We start from the raw sequence: 22,647 nt of genomic DNA, 5'->3' as shown, positions 1-22,647 counted from the left end.
AGCCTCGCCTCAAATTCCTGATCAGCATTTTTTGCTTCTTCCTCTCTACCTTCTTGGGAGCAATAATATCCTTCTCGTGATTAGGGGTACACAGTACTACCAGAAGGGGCCATATACATCAGCAATATAACCTTTTGTTATTTGGTACTCTAGCCCTCTACCAGTACAATTATTTATTGTTCTTTTTTCTCACGGCAGCTAAGCACTGGGCTGACCGTTTCATAGATCTATCCAATATAATCCCTATATCACGATACTGATCAAAATACTATACCACCAGTGATCTGTACAATAATAACAACTTGCATTTATACAGCGCCTTTAACATAGTGAAACGTCCCCAAGGCGCTTCGCAGGAGTGATTATCAAACACAATGTGCCACTGAGCCACATGAGATATTAGGACAGGTGACCAAAAGCTTGGTCAAAGAGGTAGGTTTTAAGGAGCGTCTTAAAGGAGGGGAGAAAGAGAGAGAGACGGAGTGGTTTAGGGAGGGAATTCCAGAGCTTAGGGCCTAGGCGGCTGAAGGCATGGCCGCCAACGGTGGAGTGACTGAAATCGGGGATGGGCAAGGGGCCAGAATTGGAGGAGCGCAGAGATCTCGGAGGGTTGTAGGAGGTTACAGAGATAGGGAGGGGGCGAGGCCGAGGAGGGATTTGAAAACAAGGATGAGAATTTTAAAGTCGAGGTGTTGCCGGACCAGGAGCCAACGTAGGTCAGCGAGCGCAGGGGGTGATGGTGGAACGGGACTTGGTATGAATTAGGATAGGGGGCAGCAGAGTTTTGGATGAGCTCACGTTTGGAATAATCTGTTTCGACTTGCAGTCAAATGCTCTTGGAGCTGTATCTTGGTATTTAATCGCCTTTGTTGATAACTAATTCACCTTGACCGGAAATACTCTGAACAATAAGGCTTTTTCCTCTCCACCCTTGCCTTCAAGAGACCCCTTGGTGGTGCATACATGTTCCATTCTACATTACTTGCATTTATCTATGTTCACCCATCTGTCACTCCTTAAAGAAAGAAAGGACTTGCGTTTATACATCATCTTTCACGACCTCAGGACGTCCCAAAGCGCTTTACAGCCAATTAAGTACTTTTGAAGCAGTCATTGTTGTAATGTAGGAAAAATGGCAGCCAATTTGTGCACAGCAAGATCCCACAAACAGCGATTTGATAATGACCAGATAATCCGTTTTTGAGGGATAAATATTGGCCCGGGACACTGGGGAGAACTCCCCTGCTCTTCTTCGAAACAGTGCCGTGGTATCTTTTACCTCCAGCTGAGAGGGCAGACGGGGCCTCGATTTTAACAACTCATCCGAAAGACAGCACCTCTGACGGCGCAGCACTCCCTCGGTACTGCACTGAGAGTGTCGGCCTAGGTTATGTGCACAAGGTCTCTGGAAGTGGGATTTGAACCCATGACCTACTGACTTGGAGGTGAGAGTGCTGCCCAGTGAGCCACAGCTGACACTTCAATCACGACTTCCTGATTTAACTTGTCTTGACTCCTCTTTCCAACTTCCTGTGATATGGGAGTTGCCCATTTTCCTAGGTTTCTAAAAACAAAACTCACATTTATAAGTAGTGGATACAGCAGGAGACCCAGAATAAAACTCACCTATGTAATTCTATCAAATTTCTTGTGAAAATACAAGTAAATTCCATCCCCTGGATAGCTGGTTTACCTCCCCAAAGATTTCCAGTGGACTAGTGAGGCTGTTGGTTGCTTTTAAATCCGTGTTGGGCTTTGCTCATGAAGTCTGTACTCTTTGGCTGGACAAAAGTCCATCTTCAACCCTATTGAAATTCACTTCTGAAATTTGGCAACACTGAGCTAATCATTATTATATATATATTTATGTATATTCTTTATTGGTAATAATCTTTACTGGTAATGAGGCTCTCTCTTTAACAGTTTGGCTGAAACCTGACAGCCCATAGTAAACGTTGCCGCGGCCAGTTCGCACCCATTGGTGCTTTGTGTCGAGGGTTTCTTTGGAAACCCACCTTTTTGAGGACTTGGTGCCTTTGGAGATACTAGCGGCACCTTGCTTATGTCACAGTCACACGTCTAAAAGCAGGGCTCCCTCTTCATGCGTTGTAAACACGGCATTTAAGGCCTCCTTGATTTGTATTGCTCACCTGGTTAAGGTGGCGAGTAGCTGAGCCATACAGACAATGATTGTGCCAAGTTTGCTTGCTCAGTCTGGGCTGGGTTAGCTGATCTCGGATGGTGGGAGGAGGGGCTGTACAATTGGCCTCAACTCCTCCGAGTTGGGAGAGAAGATCAGAATGATTCCTGTTGGAAAGTGATATCATGTGTGGACATCACAGACCGCACCTGGAGTACTGTGAGCAGTTCTGGGCACCGCACCTTCGGAAGGACATATTGGCCTTGGAGGGAGTGCAGCGTAGGTTTACTAGAATGATACCCGGACTTCAAGGGTTAAGTTACGAGGAGAGATTATACAAATTGGGGTTGTATTCTCTAGAGTTTAGAAGGTTAAAGGGTGATCTGATCGAAGTTTATAAGATATTAAGGGGAACGGATAGGGTGGATAGAGAGAAACTATTTCCGCTGGTTGGGGATTCTAGGAGTAGGGGGCACAGTCTAAAAATTAGAGCCAGACCTTTCAGGAGTGAGATTAGAAAACATTTCTACACACAAAGGCTGGTAGAAGTTTGGAACTCTCTTCCGCAAACGGAATTCCGCAATTGATACTAGCTCAATTGCTAAATTTAAATCTGAGATAGATAGCTTTTTGGCAACCAAAGGTATTAAGGGATATGGGCCAAAGGCAGGTATATGGAGTTAGATCACAGATCAGCCATGATCTTATCAAATGGCGGAACAGGCACAAGGGGCTGAATGGCCTACTCCTGTTCCTATGTTCCTCGAATCATACAGCACAGAAGGAGGCCACTCGGCCCATCATTGAAAGAGCTATCCAATTAGTCCCACTCCCCCTTGCTCTTTCCCCATAGCCCTGCAAATTTCTCCTTTTTAAGTATTTATCCATTTCGCTTTTAAATGTTACTATTGAATCTGCATCCACTGCCCTCTCAGGCAGAGCATTCCAGATCGTAACAACTTGCTGCATAAAAAAAATTCTCTTTTCCCCCCTGGGCTTTTTTGCCCTCCTGCCAGTGGAAACAGAGTAAATGGGAAAAACTATCAAAACCCTTCATAATTCTGAACACCTCTGTTAAATCTCCCCTTAACCTTCTCTGCTCCAAGGAGAACAATCCCAGCTTCTCCAGTCTCTCCACATAACTGAAGTCTTTTAACCCTGGTACCATTCTAATAAATCTCCTCTGCACCCTCTCACGAGGACAGGATTGAGCCCAGCTGTCATGGCTACTTGGGTGAAGCAGCAATGGGTGCCTTGCAGCTGTGGAACCCAGTGAGGGGACAACGCCTGCAGGAGGAAATTGGATTGAAGGACGTGGGGAGGGGGGAGGAGGAAGTTTCGGTTTCTTTTGCCTAAAGCGCAGGAACAGGAGTCGACCATTCAGCCCCTCGAGCCCGTTCCGCCCTTCAGTTAGATCATGGCTGATCTGTATCTTAACTCCATCTACCCGCCTTGGTTCTGTAACCCTTAATGCCCTTGCCCGACAAAAATCTATGGAGGAGAGAGTTCCACTCCCCTTTGTGTGAAGAAGTGCTTTCTGACACCACCCCTGAAAGGCCGAGCTCTAATTTGCTCTGGGGCTAGAGGAAATAGTGCATCTACCTTATGGGTGTTGAGGCCACAGAGAGGCTGGCTCTTTCAGCCTTCTGTTCTGTGCCGTTGGTGGCAGGTATAGCAGGATTGTGTGTTGGGTTGCCGGGGTAACTGGGCTGATGGGTGTGGCTGTGGAGTACATGCCCAGACCCCAGGTGAGCTGCGATGATGTAAACAGTCTGCCGTCTGCTCTGTGGCATATAGCGCGGCTGCCTTTACGTTCAAGAGGGGAAGGTCGGCACTCTTGTGCATTTTGTCCTCTACCAGACTCTCTGATCAGACAATAAGCTTTGGTAAGTGCCATTTTAAAAACTCTGCACAGTTCAGTGTTTGGGTGTATGACAACTTTAGTACTACATTTTTGATGGACCAGTTTTTGGAGGAGTTGTTAGGGCGTTGTATTCAAGGCATCAAGTTACATTTTTTTAAAGAAAGGATTAATGTATTGCTAACTTAGAAAATGTAAGTGAATTGTTATTTTTGCTTCCCGACTGCTGTTTCCTTCCCCTTTAAGTTACATTTCCGCCCTCCAGGTACTTTCCCCCCCCCCCCCCACTCCCCCAGCTGCAAATGTTGATCGGACAAACGCAGTGAATGTTTCATCGTAGACATTCCCTGAGTTCCTGAGCCACTGCAGCGACGGCATACTGACAAGACAGTAACGTGCAAAGACTTGCTCTGTAGAGGGAGGGAGACCTCCTGCCTTCTGGAGAGGATCCCTAATGTAGGAATAACGCATCTCAAAAAAAAAGAAGCATTTACCCCTCTTTTGATCTGTTTACATTGAGATGATTTAAGGTGATTTTTAACACTGTCTATTAGCACTCTCGCCTCTGAGTCAGAAGGTCATGGGTCCAAGTCCCACTCCAGACACCTGAGCACATAACCCAGGCTCACACTGCAGTCCTGTACTGAGGGAGCGCTGCATTGTCGTAGGTGCCGTCTTTTGGAGGAAACGTTAAACCGAGGCCCCGTGTGCCCTCTCGCGTGGACGTAAAAGTTCCCATGGCACTAATTGAAGAGGAGCAGGGGGAGTTCTCCCTGGTCAATATTTAACCCTCAACTAACACCTAGAAACAGAATATCTGGTCGTTATCATATTGCTGTTTGTGGGATCTTGCTGTGCACAAATTGGCTGCCCTGTTTCCTACATTACAACAGTGACTACACTTCAAAAGTACTTCATTGGCTGGGACGTCCTGAGGTCATGAAAGGAGCTATATAATTGCAAGTCTTTCTTTCTTTATAACTGCCAAGAGAACAGCACTGAGGTGGAGACCCTTGGCCTATGAACCCCGTTCTGTCCGATTTTAGTTTACAGTGTGCTGCTGGTCCTTAATGGGGCTGTTGCAGGACCATTGGGATGGGGGCCTGTGTTTTTGTGCTGCTTCTGACAGCAACTCTTGGGATGGGGGCGGGGGGGGGCTGTAAAGATTGAAGTGCTAAATGCCATTGGAAGCAGGGAGCTCATCTGTATGTTGTTTCGTGCTTGGTGCTTGGGAATAGCACGTGACACCACTGAGGAGTCAAAGGTGTCATCGGTGGCTGATTGCTAGCCGCCATTGAAATCAAGTTGCAAATATTGAAAAGAACGAATGTACGGGTGCTGTTTTCTGCTGAAATTGTTGCAGGTTTTTATACCCTGGCTCTGCAATGCAGGGACAAGTCTATTTAGAGAAATGTTCCTTTTAGGGTTACCGTAGTGGGCGCATTCAGGAGAGTTTATAGGATTTGGAAATGATGACCTTCACTCTGGCTGGTTCTGTACTAACAGACTAATGAGGTGTTAAACTGATCTGTTTGTTTAAAGAGTGAAAGGATAAGCACTGGTCCTGCTCTTTAATAGCTCGTGCAGTGTTTCAGGTGGGTGTCAGGTTTCAATGTCAGCCTTGGTTCAGTTGTCAGAATGATGTGGAGATGCCGGTGATGGACTGGGGTGGACAAATGTAAGGAGTCTTACAACACCAGGTTATAGTCCAACAGTTTTATTTGAAAACCACCACCTTTCGGAGCTTACCTACTTCGTCAGGTGAGCGAAAGGTTCTAAAAAAGCATAGCATATATTAGGCTGGGAGACGGTCACAGCAATCAAAGGTGTCGTTGGTGTTCAGACAGGTTTCTCTCTCTCTGCCTTTCGGGTCTCTTTCTCTCTCTGTCTTTGTAATCTGACCCATTGTGTATTCAGTATACTGGGATGTAATGTTTTCCGTGGCTAACCTGTCTGAACACCAACGACACCTTTTGATTGCTGTGATCGTCTCCCAGCCTAATATATGCTATGCGTTTTTAGAACCCTTCGCTCACCTGACGAAGGAGGTAAGCTCCGAAAGCTTGTGATTTTCAAATAAAACCGTTGGACTATAACCTGGTGTTGTAAGATTCCTTATAGTTGTCAGAAGGTTGTGGGTTCAAGCCCCACTCCAGGGACTTGAGCACATTGTCTAGGCTGACACCAGAACATAGGAACAGGAGGGAGGCCTTTCAGCCCTCTCGAGCCTGTTCCGCCATTCAATTAGATCATGGCTGACCTGTACCTTAACCTCCATCTACTAAAACCAATCAACTGGTCATTTATAATATATAATATAAAAACAGAAAATGCTGGAGAAGCTCAGCAAGTCAGGCAGCACCTGCGGAGAAAGAAACAAGAGTTAACGTTTCAGGTCGAAGGCCTTTCGTCAGAACTGGACGATGTTAAGAGTTAAAGTTTTTGAGCAAGTACAGAGTCGGGGAACGAGGGAGGGGAGGGGAGGAAAGAACAAAAGGGAAGGTCTGTGGTACAGGTGCAGCAGGTAATCTGGAAGGCAAATGGAATATTGGCCTTTATTTCTAGGGGGATGGAGTATAAAAGCAGGGAAGTCATGCTACGACTGTACAGGGTGCTGGTGAGACCACACCTGGAGTACTGCGTACAGTTCTGGTGCCCTTATTTAAGGAAGGACATACTTGCATTGGAGGTAGTTCAGAGAAGGTTCACTAGGTTGATTCCGGATATGGGAGGGTTGTCTTATGAGGAAAGATTGAACAGGTTGGGTCTATACTCATTGGAGTTTAGAAGAATGAGAGGAGATCTTATTGAAAGATACAAGATTCTGAGGGGACTCGATAGGGTAGATGCTGAGAGGATGTTACTCCTCGTGGGGGAATCTAAAACTAGGGGGCATAGTCTCAGAATAAGGGGTCGCCCGTTTAAGATGGAAATGAGGAGGAATTTCTTCTCCCAGAGGGTCGTGAATCTTTGGAATTCTTTATCCCAAAAAGCTGTGGAGGCCGAGTTAGACAAATTTTTGATCAGCAAGGGAGTCAAAGGATATGGGCAAAGGGCAGGAAAGTGGAGTTGAGGTAAAAATCAGATCAGCCATGATCTCATTAAATGGCAGAGCAGACTTGAGGGGCCAAATGGCCTACTCCTGCTCCTATCTCTTAAGGTCTTATGCATAGGGTAGAGGGCACGAGTGATTAAATGACAAAAGGGATGATGATGCAAGGCAAGGAGGGTGGTAATGGGGCAGGTTAAGAAACAAAAGATTGATCAGGAGTAGCTGTAAATGGCAGCAGCAGAACCATTACCAGCACTAGCTGACCGAAAAAATGGAAGCAGTTGTTATGATCTGAAGTTATCAAAATCAATGTTGAGTCCGGAAGGTTGTAAAGTGCCTAAACGAAAGATGAGTTGCTGTTCCTTGAGCTTATGTTGAGCTTCATTGAAACAGTGTAAGAGGCCGAGGTCAGAGTAGGAGTGGGACGGGGAATTAAAATGGCAAGTGACCGGCAGGTCAAGGGTCACGATTGCGGACAGAGCGGAGGTGTTCAGCAAAGCGATCACCCAGTCTGGGCTTGGTATCCCCAATGTAGAGGAGACCGTATTGTGTGAAGCGGATACAGTATACTAAATTGAAAGAAGTACAAGTAAACCACTCGTTTCACCTGGAAGGAGTGTTTGGGGCCCTGGACGGTAGGAAGGGAGGAGGTGAAGGGGCAGGTGTTGCATCTCCTGCGCGGGAAGGTGCCGTAGGAAGGAGAGTGGGTGTTGGGGGGAATGGGAAGAGTGGACCAGGGTGTCACTGAGGGACCGCTCCCTTCGGAATGCTGAAAGGGGAGGGGAAGATGTATTTGGTGGGGGGATCACGCTGGAGGTGGTGGAAATGGCGGAGGATGATACGTTGAATATGGAGGCTGGTGGGGTGGAAGGTGAGAACAAGGGAGACCCTATCATAGTTCTGGGAGGGAAGAGCAGGGGTGAGAGCAGCAGAAGTGCAGGAAATAGGATGGCCACAGTCGAGGCCCTGTCAACTACAGTGGAGGGGAATCCTCCGGTTGAGGAAAAAGGAAGACATATCGGAAGCACTGGTGCGAAAGGTGGCATTGTCAGAACAGATGAGACGGAGAAACTGGGAGAAGGGAATAGAGTCCTCACAGGAAGCGGGGTGGGAGGAAGTGTAATCAAGGAATCGGTGGGCTTATAATAGATATTGGTTGACAGCCTATCCCCAGAAATGGAGATAGAGAAGTCGAGGAAGGGAAGGGAAGAGTTGGAGATGGACCATGTGAAGGTGAGAGAAGGGTGGAAATTGCAAGCAAAGTTGATGAAATTTTCCAGTTCGGGGCGAGAGCAGAAAACGGCACCGATACAGTCATCAATGTATCGGAAAAAGGAGAGGGAGAGGTCCTGAATAGGACGAACAAAGAATGTTCCACATATCCCACAAAAAGGCAGGCATAGTTGGGACCCACACGGGTTTCCATAGCGACACCTTTTATTTGGAGGAAAAGGGTGGAGTCAAAGGAGAAGTTGCTTAACATAAGAACAAGTTCAGCCAGGCGGAGGAGGGTGATGGTGGATGGGGACTGGTTGGGCCTCCATTCAAGGAAGAAGCGGAGGGCCCGCAGGCCGTCCTGGTGGGAGATGGAGGTGTAGAGTGACGTCCGTGATGAAACGGAGACAGTTAGGATCGGGAAACTGGAAACTGTTAAAATGGCAGAGGGCGTCAGAAGAGTCACGGATGAAGGTTGTCTGACATGCTGAGCTTCTCCAGAATTTTCTGTTTTTATTTGATTTCCAGCATCTGCCGTATTTTGCTTTTGATCAACTGGTCATTTATCTCATTCGCTGTTTGTGGGACCTTGCTGTGCGCACATTGGCTACCAGGCTTGCCTTTATAACAATAGTGACTGCACTTTAAAAGTAATTCATTGGCTGTGGAGCACTTTCGGACATGCTGAGGATGTGAAAGGCGATATATAAATGCAAATTTGTTCATTCTTTCTTGCCCATTTTGTGGTATTTTCCCAGTGGGTGGGAGGGAAGGTACACAGAGGTCTGGAAACTCAAACTGCTTCACTTGGAGTAGTTGGGACTTCTTGGTAAGTGGTTATGCAGTCTCCACACCAGTCCTATTTAATCTTTAAAAGATACTCTTTCCTGACCACTTCCCTCCTCCTCTCTCTTCCCATTTGGAAGCCTTACCTTTCTGGCACTCTCCTGGGCATGGTGCACCTTGGAGCTTGGCGTTCCTGCCGAGACCGCGTCCAGTGCCGACCACATGATGGGAAGTAGCAATAGCGCCAGGGTCTCAATGATGGGGTGGGGTGGGGGGGAACTTTAATGTCTAGACTCCCACAATACAAATGGTCACTTGTGCCCAATACTGGAAGGTACCTTCCTTCCTTCACCAAGGCCTGTGAAACTGCCCCAGGAAGAGTCAGTGCCATTTAAGAGAGCAATAGGCAAAACTGAAGATGCAGGGAAAGCATAGGGATTGGACAGTTGGCCTCAGTGCCCCTGGGTTAGGGAGAGGAGCACGGGCCAGATTTCCCTGCTCCTGATCGCCATCTGGTGACTCCCGGTGGAAGTGCGTGCATGTAGAGCTCTGGTGAGGACAGAATTGGGGCTCAGACATGATGCCCTCACACCCCACCTGGTGCCTGTGGAACCCAAACCCCATCAAGGGTCAGCACCATTAGGAGAGGACTGGAAAAGAAGTTAATGCGGCAAAGCATCGGGTGATATTATAATCTAGGTTGCATTTTAGTTTTGCTTCGTTCCCTGTCCACCAACTATCTTCAAACTCTGCGCTCACTTCAGACTTAGGAGATGAGTGCAGGGTTGTGCTAAACCTTTATAAATCACTGGTTAAGCCTCAGCTGGAGTATTGTGTCCAATTCTGGGCACCACACTTTGGGAAGGATGCCAAGGCCTTGGAGAGGGTGCAGAGGAGGTTTACCAGAATGGTACCAGGGATGAGTGACTTCAGTTATGTGGAGAGACTGGTCAAGCTGGGATTGTTCTCCTTAGAGCAGAGAAAGTTAAGGGGTGATTTAATAGAGGTGCTCAAAATTATGAGGGGGTTTTGATAAAGTAGATAGGGAGAAACAGTTTCCACTGGCAGGAGGGTTGGTTACCAGAGGACACAGATTTAAGATAATTAGCAAAAGAACCAGGGGAGAAATGAGGAGAAATTTATTTTATGCAGTGAGTCGTTACGATCTGGAATGCACTTGAAAGGGCGGTGGAAGCAGAGTCAATATTAACTTTCAAAAGGGAATTGGATAAGTACTTGAAAAGGAAAAATTTGCAGGGCTGTGGGGAAAGAGCAGGGGGGAGTGGGACTAATTGGACAGCTCTTTCATGATGGGCCAAATAGCCTCCTTCTGCACTGTAAGAATATATGATTCTTAGAGGACAGACGAAGTGGCCCATTAAATAACAACTCACCACAATGATTAATTGTTTTTAATTTCAGGCCTTTAACGCCCATGGTTTAATACCCAACTCACTCCTGGGCTCCAGCATTTCTTGTTCTGACACCTTACTGCACTTCTGAAGAGCAATTTCTAAATAATTGATGTACTATATATATGAAAGCCATGACTGGAAATCCTTTTATGCTTGCCCAAAGCTTGCTTTTAGTTCAATTGTTCTACATTGTAAACAAGCTTTGGCCTTTGTGCGTCTGTTTAAGAGAGAGATTTTTTTTAACTCCTTGCCAGCATTTACTCGAGGAGTCAAAAGCTGTCTTTATGCACAAGTCTAGCCGTGTTGTCACCATCCTTGTCTTGCCTATTGGCGCCAATGCTCTGTAGGAAAAATTGTACTACATAGAGTTTACAGCACAGAGACAGGCCATTCGGCCCAACGGGTCCATGCCCGGTGTTTATGCTCCTCATAAGCCTCATCCCGTCCTACTTCATCTCACCCTATCAGCATATCCTTCTATTCCTTTCTCCCTCGTGTACTTATCTAGCTTCCCCTTAAATGTATCCATGCTATTCACCTCAACCACTCCATGTGGTAACGAGTTCCACATTCCAACCACTCTCTGGGTAAAGAAGTTTCTCCTGAATTCCCTATTGGATTTATAAGTGACTATCTTATATTTATGGCCCCTAGTTTCGGTCTCCCTCACAAGTGGAAACATCTTCTCTACGTCTACCCTATCAAACCCATTCATAATTTTAAAGACTTCTATCAGGTCACCCCTCAGCCTTCTCTTTTCTAGAGGAAAAGAGCCCCAGCCTGTTCAATCTTTCTTGATAGTTATCACCTGTACTTAAGCAAGTACATGTCTTGAGTGGCTCTTAAATCCATTATCTGAAGTTGCCACCAGTACTCACAGGTACTTCACCGTACTGTTATACAGCTCACAATGTCCTCTCCAGATACAACCCTAGTTTGGAAGGTCACAATCTACTGGTAGGAGTTTTTTCACAGTTCGAGTAGACATAGTACACAAAATTCACGTGCCCATTTCAGCTACATGAATCGCTAGGTTAAACAATAGTTATAGATATCTTAGATATCGACCCTAGCCAGCTATGGAACAATCTGGCATGCAATTGGCTGTGGTGTCAGCCACCACTCTCGCCACTGAGTCAGGAGGCTGTGGGTTCGAGTCCCACTACAGAGACTTGAGCAGAAAATTTAAGCTGACGCTCCAGTGAAGTACTGAGGGAGCGCAGTACTGGGAGCGTCAGCCTAGATTATGTGCTCAAGTCTCTCGAGTGGGAATTGAATCAACAACCTTCTGACTCGAAGGCGAAAGTGCTACCCACCGAACCAAGGCTGACATGCGTTCTATTCAAACACATTCATTTCCAACTCTGGTACCAGTTGAGTCACTTTGTGTGAATTCACAGCTGACGGAGCAAGGCGAAAGGGTGGTGCATTAACGGAAAGAACTTCAGCTTTTCATTACTGAATAGCAAAGAGAAGTTGTGTGCACGAGTATGGAAGTACGGCAAACCCTTCTTGGAACTGCTGTTGGTAACTCAGGTCATTTACATGTCCTGCCATAAGAGACGTAACTTGAAACGCTGTCGTACTCCTCCCCCCCCACCTTTTGATCTGTATGTGCCCCACAGTTGGCAAATCACTGCCTCGCTATTATCTTCACTCTTCCAGCCTGCAGAAGGAACGGGTGGAATCCCCGAGCTCTCCAGGAGTACGGATCGAGGATATGGAACTCCGAGAAGAGTGGCAGGATGAAGAGTTTCCAAAGTAAGATGACGCCTTCTATGCATTTTTACATTGTGGTAGCCTGAAAAGGGGACGTTTTATTTATCTGAATTTGCCACATATTTCAGCACAGACCCCTTTAAAGTGGTTGTTAAATTTTTTAATTTGCAGACCTCTTCCAGAAGATAATGATGCCATGACAGAGGATGACCTGAATGCCAACACAGATGTCAACAGACCTGGTAATTACGTTGGATATGAAATTCCTAAAGTGTATAAACCAATACAAATACGAGAAAGAGAATTCCCACCTGGGAGCCACTACCAGGGGTTTACACCTACTGTTCCTTCACATTTATTTGCTGCTACATGCTTGTTCTACATGGCCTATAGTTCTGATCTCATCCCCCTCCTAGCCCCACTCCCGTCTAAAGTAACTGTGGTTCCTTTACAAAGCCTAAAGACCCTGGAATGAGATACAATCCTAGAAATGATTATGCTGAGAAAAGGCTGTCAAGCCCATTGATGCTCAACTTATCTATTAGATGGTGTAACCTCATGCAATACCCTTCCCAGTAGTAACAAAGTGAGTCTACGCACTACAGCAAAGCGAACTCATGATCGGAACTACAGCAAAGTCTCCCGCTAAAAGCAGGATTATTCCTCCAGCAAAATACAGCGAGTGGAGGATAGTTACAAATTACGTGCGTAAAAATCAATCCCAGTCACTTACAGCAGTGTAAGACTGACGGGGGAATTCCCCAATCGTTTGCGTTCTGGCCGGGACTAGCGGTGTCACTATATGCAGCCTAGTAGAAATGCTAATTCCTGGGGCAGGCATTAAAAAAAAATCTGTGGGCAATTTCAGGAAAAACTCTCCTGAATCCCATGGTTATATGAGGAACTTTCAATGTTGTAGCCAGTCTAGAGGGAGCTGTAGTCGGCATCAACGCCCCGTGCTGTACCTGACCTGGGAGTGTTTGATGTTAAGTTTAAGCATCAAAGTTCCATTTCCCATCTAGACATCCCTTACATTTCTGAAAACAAGTTTTTTCTCTTTCCTCTCCCTGCAAAAGAATAGTAATTTTTTAAAAATCTGTTCATCAAAGTTATCTCTTTTTTATTCCCCCTTTCAGTGCCACCGAACACGCTACAACTCTGTGGGAATAAACACAAGAAACGCCTCCTGGCGCCAGCAATTAGTTTGAACCTGGAAGGTAACGAGGAGGCGGCACGTTCTGGGGAGAGGACTCCTGATGACCTGGAGGGGGATTCCTACGATATAAATGTAGATGACTTAGAAACTCCTTCAGACAGCGAATCTTTTGAGTTGCCGGAGAATGGTAATGAGTTTGAGTGGGAAGGTAAACAAACCAATCAATGTCTAATCAATTCTCTTAATCATATTCTGTGAACGACTTTCTGCTTCAACCCAAACATCTCCATCATCCTCCATTCAGGCATAAGGTGCAGATTTTAGTCAGACTTGTTTTGTAATGTTTAGTAGGCATGGCGGCCCAATTTCTCTAGTGGACAATGACGGTTTTCTAGTTTCAGTCTGAGAACTGGCTGACATTCAAAGACGCTGCACACTGCCTCAGGGCTGCAAGGTGGAGCAGCATGTTCCATTTGGAAAAGACGTGCCAAAATTACTTCCTGTAGTGCTTCCGTTAGCCAGTCGTTGAGTTGGAGCCATGGTGAGCATGGGTTTCTCTACCCTGCCCCTCTCGGTCCCCTGCTGGTGGAGGATGCAGGGTGGTGGGATTTGGAGCCAGTGGGGGTAGCAGGGAATGCAAACATAATGTGAAGTGGGAGGGAAGGGCAGAGGTTGACTTTTTGTTCAGTACAATTATCCTGGATCCTCAAATCCTCTGGTGTGATCTTAGTGCTTCATGTAAGACATGCTGTTGTGTGAGAGAACATAGGAACAGGAGGAGGCCATTCAGCCCCTCGAGCTTGTTCCGCCATTCAATTAGATTATGGCTGATCGGTATCTTAACTCCGTCTAAAAGGATAGAGACAAGGGTGTTTCTCTCTCTCTCCCCTTCCCATGCTGCATTATTACATATTCCCTTGGGGAATGCCAGGCAGATGCCCTGCTCCCTACTTCAACTACTGCAGCTGGGGATTAAGAGATGTACGATTTACAAGAATAGCACAGCACAAAATCTGTGCGACGATGCAGTCAGTGCCTTATATTTTCTCCCCAGTCTTCTTTAGCTGTGCACCAACTGTTCTGGACCTGGGGGAGAGCAGCCCCCAGGATGGAAACCTGCTGTTGTGTACATGTGAGATTTTGAGCACTGTATTGGCACGAATTGTCAATGGACAACATGTGTGAGCATGCAGTGAGCCAGCCCTGCCCTGTCTACGTGCCTGAGTCACAACGCTGCTTTGCAGCCTGATATAAATAGACTCAAATGCCGAATGGGCTCAGCAACTTTACAAAGCCGACCGGGAGCTTCCGAGAACTGGCAGGAAATTGGGAGACCCAGGGAAACCCGTTGGCAGATTTACGTGGCCAATAGGATTAGTGTCTTTGACTGAATGGGACCGGCGTGTTGGGCATCTATTACGCGAATGCACCTGAGTGAGCGAACAAGCTGCTCCCAGGCCTTTATCAATGTTCAGACACACAAACGACCCAAGGACTGTTTGGCCTCTGATTCCCACTCCTCTCGGTGTGTGTGTGTGTGTGGTGTGCCCCAGGCGTCTGGGGATCTTGATGTGTGTCTCCTTTCTCCACTCCACCCCAATGCTCCAAAGCGTCAGCGGTGGCTCAGTTGGTAGCACTTTCGCCTCTGAGTCAGAAGGTTGTGGGTTTGAGCCCCACTCCAGAGACTTGAGCACAAAATCGAGGCTGACATTCCATTGAAGTACTGAGGGAGTGCTGCACTGTCAGAGGTGCCTTCTTTCAGATGAGATGTTAAACCGAGGCCCCGTCTGCCCCCTCAGGTGGACGTAAAAAGATCCCACGGCCACTACTCGAAGAAGAGCAGGGGAGTTCTCCCTGGTGTCCTGGCCAACATTTATCCCTCAACCAACACCACTAAAACTGATTATCTAATCATTATCACATTTGTGGGATCTTGCTGTATGCAAATTGGCTGCTGCGTTTCCTACATTACAACAGTGACTACACTTCAAAAGTACTTCATTGGCTGTAAAGCGCTTTTGGACGTCCTGAGGTCATGAAAGGCGCTATATAAATGCAAGTCTGTCAGTCCGTCCATCTTCACCCATCCCCAGTATTATTTTGCACAAATTAAAACAATTCCGCTGGTTATGGAGGCCCTTCTTGTCCTTTGGTTTGATTTCCTTCCCTCACCTCCTTGACATATTGTGAGGTCCCGCTCCATGCATACCAGCACTCTTCAAATAAGAGCCAAGACGGTGAGTGTCAGTAAGCTATTCGACCGTGGGGCATCAGAGCTGATGATGAACCCGGCCTCACCTGATGTGCACATTTGTCACTGGATTTGTGATAGGAATTCTGATTGACACTTCTCCCCCGATTGTAGTTTTTGCTTGAGCCTTTTATCTTGTCCGGATGTGCGGAAGGTTGCTCGTCCTGTGCTTGTACCCTGCAAGTGAAGGTTCACAGTCGCAGTGCTAAGCCTGGTGTTTGTGCTCTTGGGGAGTCCAAACACTGCACCATGGGCAACATGCAGTTCCCAGTCCAGGCAATCTGGTCCAACAAGGTTCAGGCCACTCATCTCTCAAGTTATTTCTTACTTGCATGGTTGGTCCTGTTTTGATTTTGTCAGTCTTCAAGGTTTGGAAAAGGCTGTTCTCTGTGCTGTTACCCCATTGGTGAATAAATCTTAAATCAACTCTAAATGCCTGCAAGTTTTTTTTAAATTTGTTCATGGGATGTGGGCATCGCTGGTGAGGCCGGCATTTATTGCCCATCCCTAATTGCCCTTGAGAAGGTGGTGGTGAGCCGCTGCCTTTAACTGCTGCAGTCCGTGTGGTGAAGGTTCTCCCACAGTGCTGTTAGGTAGGGAGTTCCAGGATTTTGACCCAACAACGATGAAGGAACAGCGATATATTTTCAAGTCGGAATGGTGTGTGACTTGGAGGGGAACCTGGAGGTGGTGGTGTTCCCATGTGCCTGCTGCCCTTGTCCTTCTAGGTGGTACAGGTCGCGGGTTTGGGAGATGCTGTCGAAGAAGCCTTGGCGAGTTGCTGCAGTGCATCCTGTGGATGGTACACACTGCAGCCATGGTGCTCTGGTGGTGAAGGGAGTGAATGTTTAGGGTGGTGGATGGGGTGCGAATCAAGCGGGCTGCTTTGTCCTGAATGGTGTCGAGCTTCTTGAGTGTTGTTGGAGCTGCACTCATCCAGGCAAGTGGAGAGTATTCCATCACACTCCTGACTTGTGCTTTGTAGATGGTGGAAAGGCTTTGGGGAGTCAGGAGGTGAGTCACTCGCCGCAGAATACCCAGCCTCTGCTCTTGTAGCCACAGTATTTATGTGGCTGGTGCAGTTAAGTATCTGGTCAGTGGTGACCCCCAGGATGTTGATGGAGGATTCAGCGATGGTAATGCCGTTGAATGTCAAGGGGAGGTGGTTAGATTCTCTCTTGTTGGAGATGGTCATTGTCTGGCACAAATGTTACTTGCCACTTATGAGCCCAAGCCTGGATGTTGTCCAGGTCTTGCTGCATGCGGGCACAGACTGCTTCATTATCTCAGGGGTTGCGAATGGAACTGAACACTTTGCAATCATCAGCGAACATCCCCTTTTCTGACCTTATGATGGAGGGAAGGTCATTGATGAAGCAGCTGAAGATGGTTGGGCCTAGGACACTGCCTCGGAGTCAGAAGGTCGTGGGTTCAAGTCCCATTCCAGAGACCTGAGCGCACAATCCAGGTTGACATTCCCAGTGCAGAACTGAGGGAGTGCTGCACTGCTGGAGGTGCTGTCTTTCAGATGAGACGTTAAACCAAGACTCCGTCCACCCTGTCAGGTGGATGTAAAAGATCCCACGGCACTATTTCAAAGAAGAGATAGGGAGTTCTCCCCGGTGTCGTGGGCCAATATTTATTCCTCAACCAACATCACTGAAACAGGTTATCTGTTTGCTGTTTTTGCTGTTTGTGGGATCTTGCTGTGTGCAATTTGGCTGCTGCGTTTCCCACATTACAACAGTGACTCCACTTCAAAAGTACTTAAATGGCTGCAAAGCGCTTTGGGGCATCCTGAGATTGTGAAAGGCCCTATATAAATGCAAGTCTTTCTTTCCTAGTAGATAGAGCATGAAGGTCGGTTTTGGTACTGGCTGGTCACCAGCAGGCACTGCACAACTGAAGCAATATAGGGCTTGAAGTGGAGATTATACAGGAGTGGCATTTGAAAATAAACCGGCGAGTTGCACTTATGTTGACTTAGACATCCCAGATTAAACGATCTGATGCATGCTGTCCCACATAACTCCTGAGCATGGGTAAGCCTATGACTTTATCAGCTTAATGCAGATTCACAGATTTGTTAATTGCGGACTGATTTCAATGCGCCAGCAGTGATTTCTTGCATGCACAGCCAATCGAAAGCGCTCTTGCACATATCAGTGATGTGGTAACAACACCCTTTATGACATCTGATTATTTCCTGTTCTGTGTCTAATTGATATTTTTTAAATTCGAAATTGCTTCTGATTCTTGCAAGTGTGTTTTATTTGGATAGTTGTTTACTGTATGAAGTGAAGAGTAATTTTGTATTTTTCTGAAATTCACTTTTTAAAAAAAATGTATATAATTCACTTCTTTTCCCCTTTCGAGTGGAGTCAGTCTTGTAATTGCTGTTTCCACCCTCCCACTACCACCATTTTTTAAAATGTCTTTTACCTGCGTGTCTAACTTATAGGAACATAGGAACAGGAGTAGGCCATTCAGCCCCTCGTGCCTGCTCCGTCATTTGATAAGATCATGGCTGATCTGTGATCTAACTCCATATACCTGCCTTTGGCCCATATCCCTTAATACCTTTGGTTGCCAAAAAGCTATCTCTCTCACATTTAAATTCAGCAATTGAGCTAGCATCAATTGCCGTTTGCGGAAGAGAGTTCCAAACTTCTACCACCCTTTGTGTGTCCGCAAGAATTTTTCTGGGAGTTGGGGGCGGGTTTGGGACAGCAGCAGGACTCGAAAGGCCAAGTCACGGGAGTAGTGGAAATTGGGGCTCAAAACATATAGAACCAGTCCTGCCCCATGGAGACGGAAATTTGCCTGGATGTACCAGGGTTAAAATGGCTGTAGTGGAGGAGCAATGTACAGAACGGGGTGGGGGGGGGGGGGGGAGATTTTTTATTTTGCTCCAAATTATCGAAAAACGTGCTTGGTGTTGTAACGTGACTTGATGAGAAAGACCTGAATAGCATGTTTGCACACATGGTGTGTCGATGCATTGTACCGTATGCGAGACGAGTTAGGATTACACTGTCTGGGATCTCCTTGTTCTGCATCCTAAACGCTGCTGTCTCTTTTTTTTTCTTTTTTAAAAAAATAAAAATAAATCTGGCCAGATGATCTGCCACGGGTGTATCGATCGTTATCAGATACGGAGAGTTTCCAGGGGCACGTAACTGATGAAGAGACCGAAGACGGCAAGTTGTGGAGGGTCTTCCACATCGGGGAGCAGGAATATCGGGTGGACTTGGCCGCTGTGGATCCATACAAGGCGGTTATTTCTCACGGAGGTGAGGCTCCTGGTTTATGAACATAAGGAATAGGAGCAGGAGCAGGGCCATACTGTCCCTCGAGCCTGCTCCGCCGTTCAATCACATCATGGCTGATCTTCTACCTCAAATCCACTTTCCCACCCAATCTCCAAGTTTGAGTATGGGTTCATTTTTTTTTGAAAAAAAACTTATAGACTGGTTAAGCCTACAAGTTGAAGACTGTTGTCTCGAGGGTAATGCGCAGAAGACACAATAGTTTACAGAAAAAAAAACTTGTGTATTTTTGGATGCATTTTTGTTGAATTCCAGTTTTTTCTCCATCCCCCCCCCCCCCCTCCTCCTCTTCCTCTCCAAAAGCTGTTGGTTCTTTCCGGGGTGTGCTTCTATGGTCATTAGCCATTCCTCCTGTGTGAGCCAATTCAGTGAGTGTTGACAGGCTATTTCACTGCTGAAGGCATCACAGCCAAGCCTGGTCTTTGTTCTCACTCAATGTCCATGCACTTGTGCTTTCTAGCAGGGTTTATTGATTTTAACAGTTAGGAGCGGGAACTCGGGCTGATATTTCCCACCCACCCCTTCTCCCAGCCCAGCACTGCCGAAGCCAACTGTAGCACCCCAGCTGTTGTCCTTGCTGACATCAGCTAGCTTAGCATAAACTATGAATCGAGCCCAAACTAAGCTAGTTTCTCAAGAATAAAGGCAAGCAACCCTTTTTAAGTAAAGAAAATGGTCATTTTAAAAAAAACACGTTGGAAGAACGCGGAAGAATACATTTTCTATCTGTCGTGCTTAACGATAGGCAAATTTATTCTAGGCGAATTTCTTGCAGCCAGTTGGTTCACATGCAAATTTAAAGCCAGTCTGACCTTTAATTGACTTTTCCCATTAATTTTAAGAATGTAGAACAATTGTAGCCAGAAAAGGACACACACCTACACTTTAGCTATAGACTATTACACCGTGCATTACATGGTAGTATCTTGTCATTATAAAACAACCCATCCTTTGACTTGTGAGCAGGTCATGGCAGATTTGTTTATATATTAACAAAACAGCATGGAGTTGATGACTTTGTGACCTCAACAGTGGAGAGGTGGGGAAAGAAGAAGGATCTGACTGGATAAGTAATCTTTTTCTTTCTTCCAGGTTGCTTTGGCGAGAATTTAACCGCAATCATTGTGTTTTCCTCGTGCTACTTGCCCGAAAGTAGTCGACCTGACTATGAGAATGTAATGGAAAATCTCTTTAGGTAATGACCAGAATCTTGTACCCCGATCTTTAAAATTCTTCCTTTCCTCTTCTTCAGTTTTGATTACTTGCTTTTGATGAGCTGTTAGACTGAAGCTACGTGGTTAGTCAGTTTAATGGGAGTGTTACTCGCGTGTCTAGAAGGTCCTGACTCGGGCTGGGCTAGGGTTTCATGGGTGCTGCTTGTCCTCTGTTATGTTTCCCAAATGGCCATTATTCACTGGCAAGTTATTCAACAATAGAAAGAAAGACTTGAATTTATATTGTGCCTTTCACGACCCCAGGACGTCCCAAAGCGCTTTACAGCCAATGAAGTACTTTTGAGGTGTAGACAAATGTAGGAAATGCGGCAGCCAATTTGGGTACAGCAAGATCCCACAAACAGCAAAGTGATAATGACCAGATAATTGTTTTTTAGTGATACTGGTTGAGGGATAAATAGTGGTCGGGACACTGGGGAGAATGCCCCTGCTCGTCTTCAAAATAGTGCCGTGCGATCTTTACGTTCACCTGAGTGGGCTGACGAGGCCTCGGTTTAATGTCTCGTCTGAAGGACGGCACCTCCGACGGTGTAGTGCTCTCTCGGTACTGCACTGGAGTGTCGGCCTAGATTTTTGCTCAAGTCTCTGGAGCGGGACTTGAACCCACAACCTTCTGACTCCAAGGCGAGAGTGCTACCCACTGAGCCTTGGTTGATACCCTAAACAATGGGAATAATCATAGAATCATAGAAAATAGGAGCAAGAGTAGGCCATTCGGCCCTTCGGGCCTGCTCCGCCATTCAAAATGATCATGGCTGATCGTCTAACTCAGTACACTGTTCCCGCTTTTTCCCCATATCCCCTGATCCCTTTAGCATTAAGAAATATATCTATCTGCTTCTTGAATATATTTAATGACTTGACCTCCACTGCCTTCTGTGGTAGAGAATTCCACCCTCTGAGTGAAGAAATTTCTCCTCATACCCCGTATCCTGAGACTGTGACCCCTGCTTATGGACTCCCCATCCATCGGGAACATCCTCCCTGCATCTAGTCTGCCTAGTCCTGTTAGAATTTTATATGTTTCGATGAGATCACCTCTCGTTCTTCTAAACTCTAGTGAATATAGGCCTAGTCGCCCCAATCTCTCCTCATACGTCAGTCCTGCCATTCCAGTGCAATGTGTCGACCTAACATCCATTCAAGGATGTTGCGCTGGCTGAGATCAAATAATTCAGTACGGGACCTAAGAATATTCTAATGTCCATGATTTGCTTCCACATTGGCCGGTGGCTTTGCTAACTGTGTCATCAGGGAAACCCTGATCATCATGCTTAAAAAAAATGTTTAAATTCAGCACTCATCACCACTAACCTGTCAATGTTAGTAATTAAGGGTGAGATGTGGGGAAATAGAAATATTACACCAATACATTTGGTCTCAATCCACTTCCTTGTGAGCACAAGTCAACATCACAAAAGCATTCATAATTCAGCCAGTCTTGCTTGGTGATGAGTAGTGAGGAAAATGGAACATAGGAACAGGAGGAGGCCATTCAGCCCCTCGAGCCTGTTCTGTATATCACGGCTGCTCTGTAACACCATCTACCCCGCCTTGGTTCCGTAACTCTTAATACCCTTGCCTAACAAAAACTTAGCAATCTCAGTTTTGAAATTTGCAATTGACCCCCAGCCTCAACAGCTTTTTGGGGGAAGAGAGTTTAATTTTTCCACTACTCTGACATCACCCCTGAACGGCCGAGCTCTAATTTTAAGGTTATGCCCCCTTGTTCTGGACTCTTCCCCCACCAGAGAAAATAGTTTCTCTCTAGCTACCCTTTAAAATCCTTTAATCATCTTAAACACCTCAATTAGATCACCCCTAAATCTTCTATACTCGTGGGATATCACACTAGTGCACACTAGGGGTTAAAGAAACTGCTGGGGTGGAATAGAGGGACTTTATTCTGCATTTAACTTGAGAGACCTGACAGCACGAAATGCTAGAGGGCAAAAATGGGGGGGGAAAAATTACATTTTCAGTACTAACATTCCTTTACCTTGATAAGTATAAAGATTCAGTAGCAGGATAACAGTACTGTTCTTTCCCCACAGGTATGTTATTGGAACTCTGGAATTGTTGGTGGCTGAAAATTATATTATTGTGTATTTAAACGGTGCCACCACACGCAACAGGGTGCCATCCATCAGCTGGCTGAAACAGTGTTACCAGACTATTGACCGGAGGTGAGCTTTTCGTTGCTAGAGTGATTGGGTTAAGGACAGACTGATGTGAACAGAAAACCATGGTGTTTTTTTTTTAAAAAAAGAATTCCTAGGAAAGGGAATACAGGGCTTACTCGTTCTAGGTTTGTGGTAGGGAACCTGGTCAGAGGTTTGGAAAGGGTAGGCTAGATGGTCGTCTTCTCGAAACATTACTATAGATAGGGTCGTGACTGTTTGTAGTTCTTGCTTTATTTATTGTTTTGGGCAAATGGGGTTAACTTTATTAATTTGAGCTCTTGTTTCAGAAATCAAGGTCAAGAGCC

The 22,647-nt window shown here is 46.2% G+C and overlaps 1 protein-coding gene across 4 annotated transcripts in view; it reads left to right on the top strand.

Moving 5' to 3' along the window:
- bnipl (BCL2 interacting protein like) overlaps nucleotides 1-22,647 on the top strand; it is a 45,004-nt gene that overhangs the window by 13,648 nt on the left and 8,709 nt on the right. Inside the window, exons 1-7 of one of the 4 annotated variants that reach the window (XM_067975928.1) lie at nucleotides 3,958-4,026; nucleotides 12,135-12,230; nucleotides 12,360-12,430; nucleotides 13,325-13,552; nucleotides 18,715-18,888; nucleotides 20,017-20,119; nucleotides 22,214-22,345. In XM_067975928.1, the coding sequence (XP_067832029.1) occupies nucleotides 12,190-12,230; nucleotides 12,360-12,430; nucleotides 13,325-13,552; nucleotides 18,715-18,888; nucleotides 20,017-20,119; nucleotides 22,214-22,345 (749 nt within the window). In that variant the 5' untranslated portion in view covers nucleotides 3,958-4,026; nucleotides 12,135-12,189. Of the gene's footprint in view, nucleotides 1-3,957; nucleotides 4,027-12,094; nucleotides 12,231-12,359; nucleotides 12,431-13,324; nucleotides 13,553-18,714; nucleotides 18,889-20,016; nucleotides 20,120-22,213; nucleotides 22,346-22,647 lie in introns of those variants that run through there. The other 3 variants (XM_067975925.1, XM_067975926.1, XM_067975927.1) reach the window with 3 other exon arrangements.

This window comes from Heptranchias perlo, chromosome 44 (genome assembly GCF_035084215.1).
Source record: "Heptranchias perlo isolate sHepPer1 chromosome 44, sHepPer1.hap1, whole genome shotgun sequence".
Taxonomy (NCBI): Eukaryota; Metazoa; Chordata; class Chondrichthyes; order Hexanchiformes; family Hexanchidae; genus Heptranchias; species Heptranchias perlo.
This window is presented reverse-complemented; position numbering and strand designations above follow the sequence as displayed.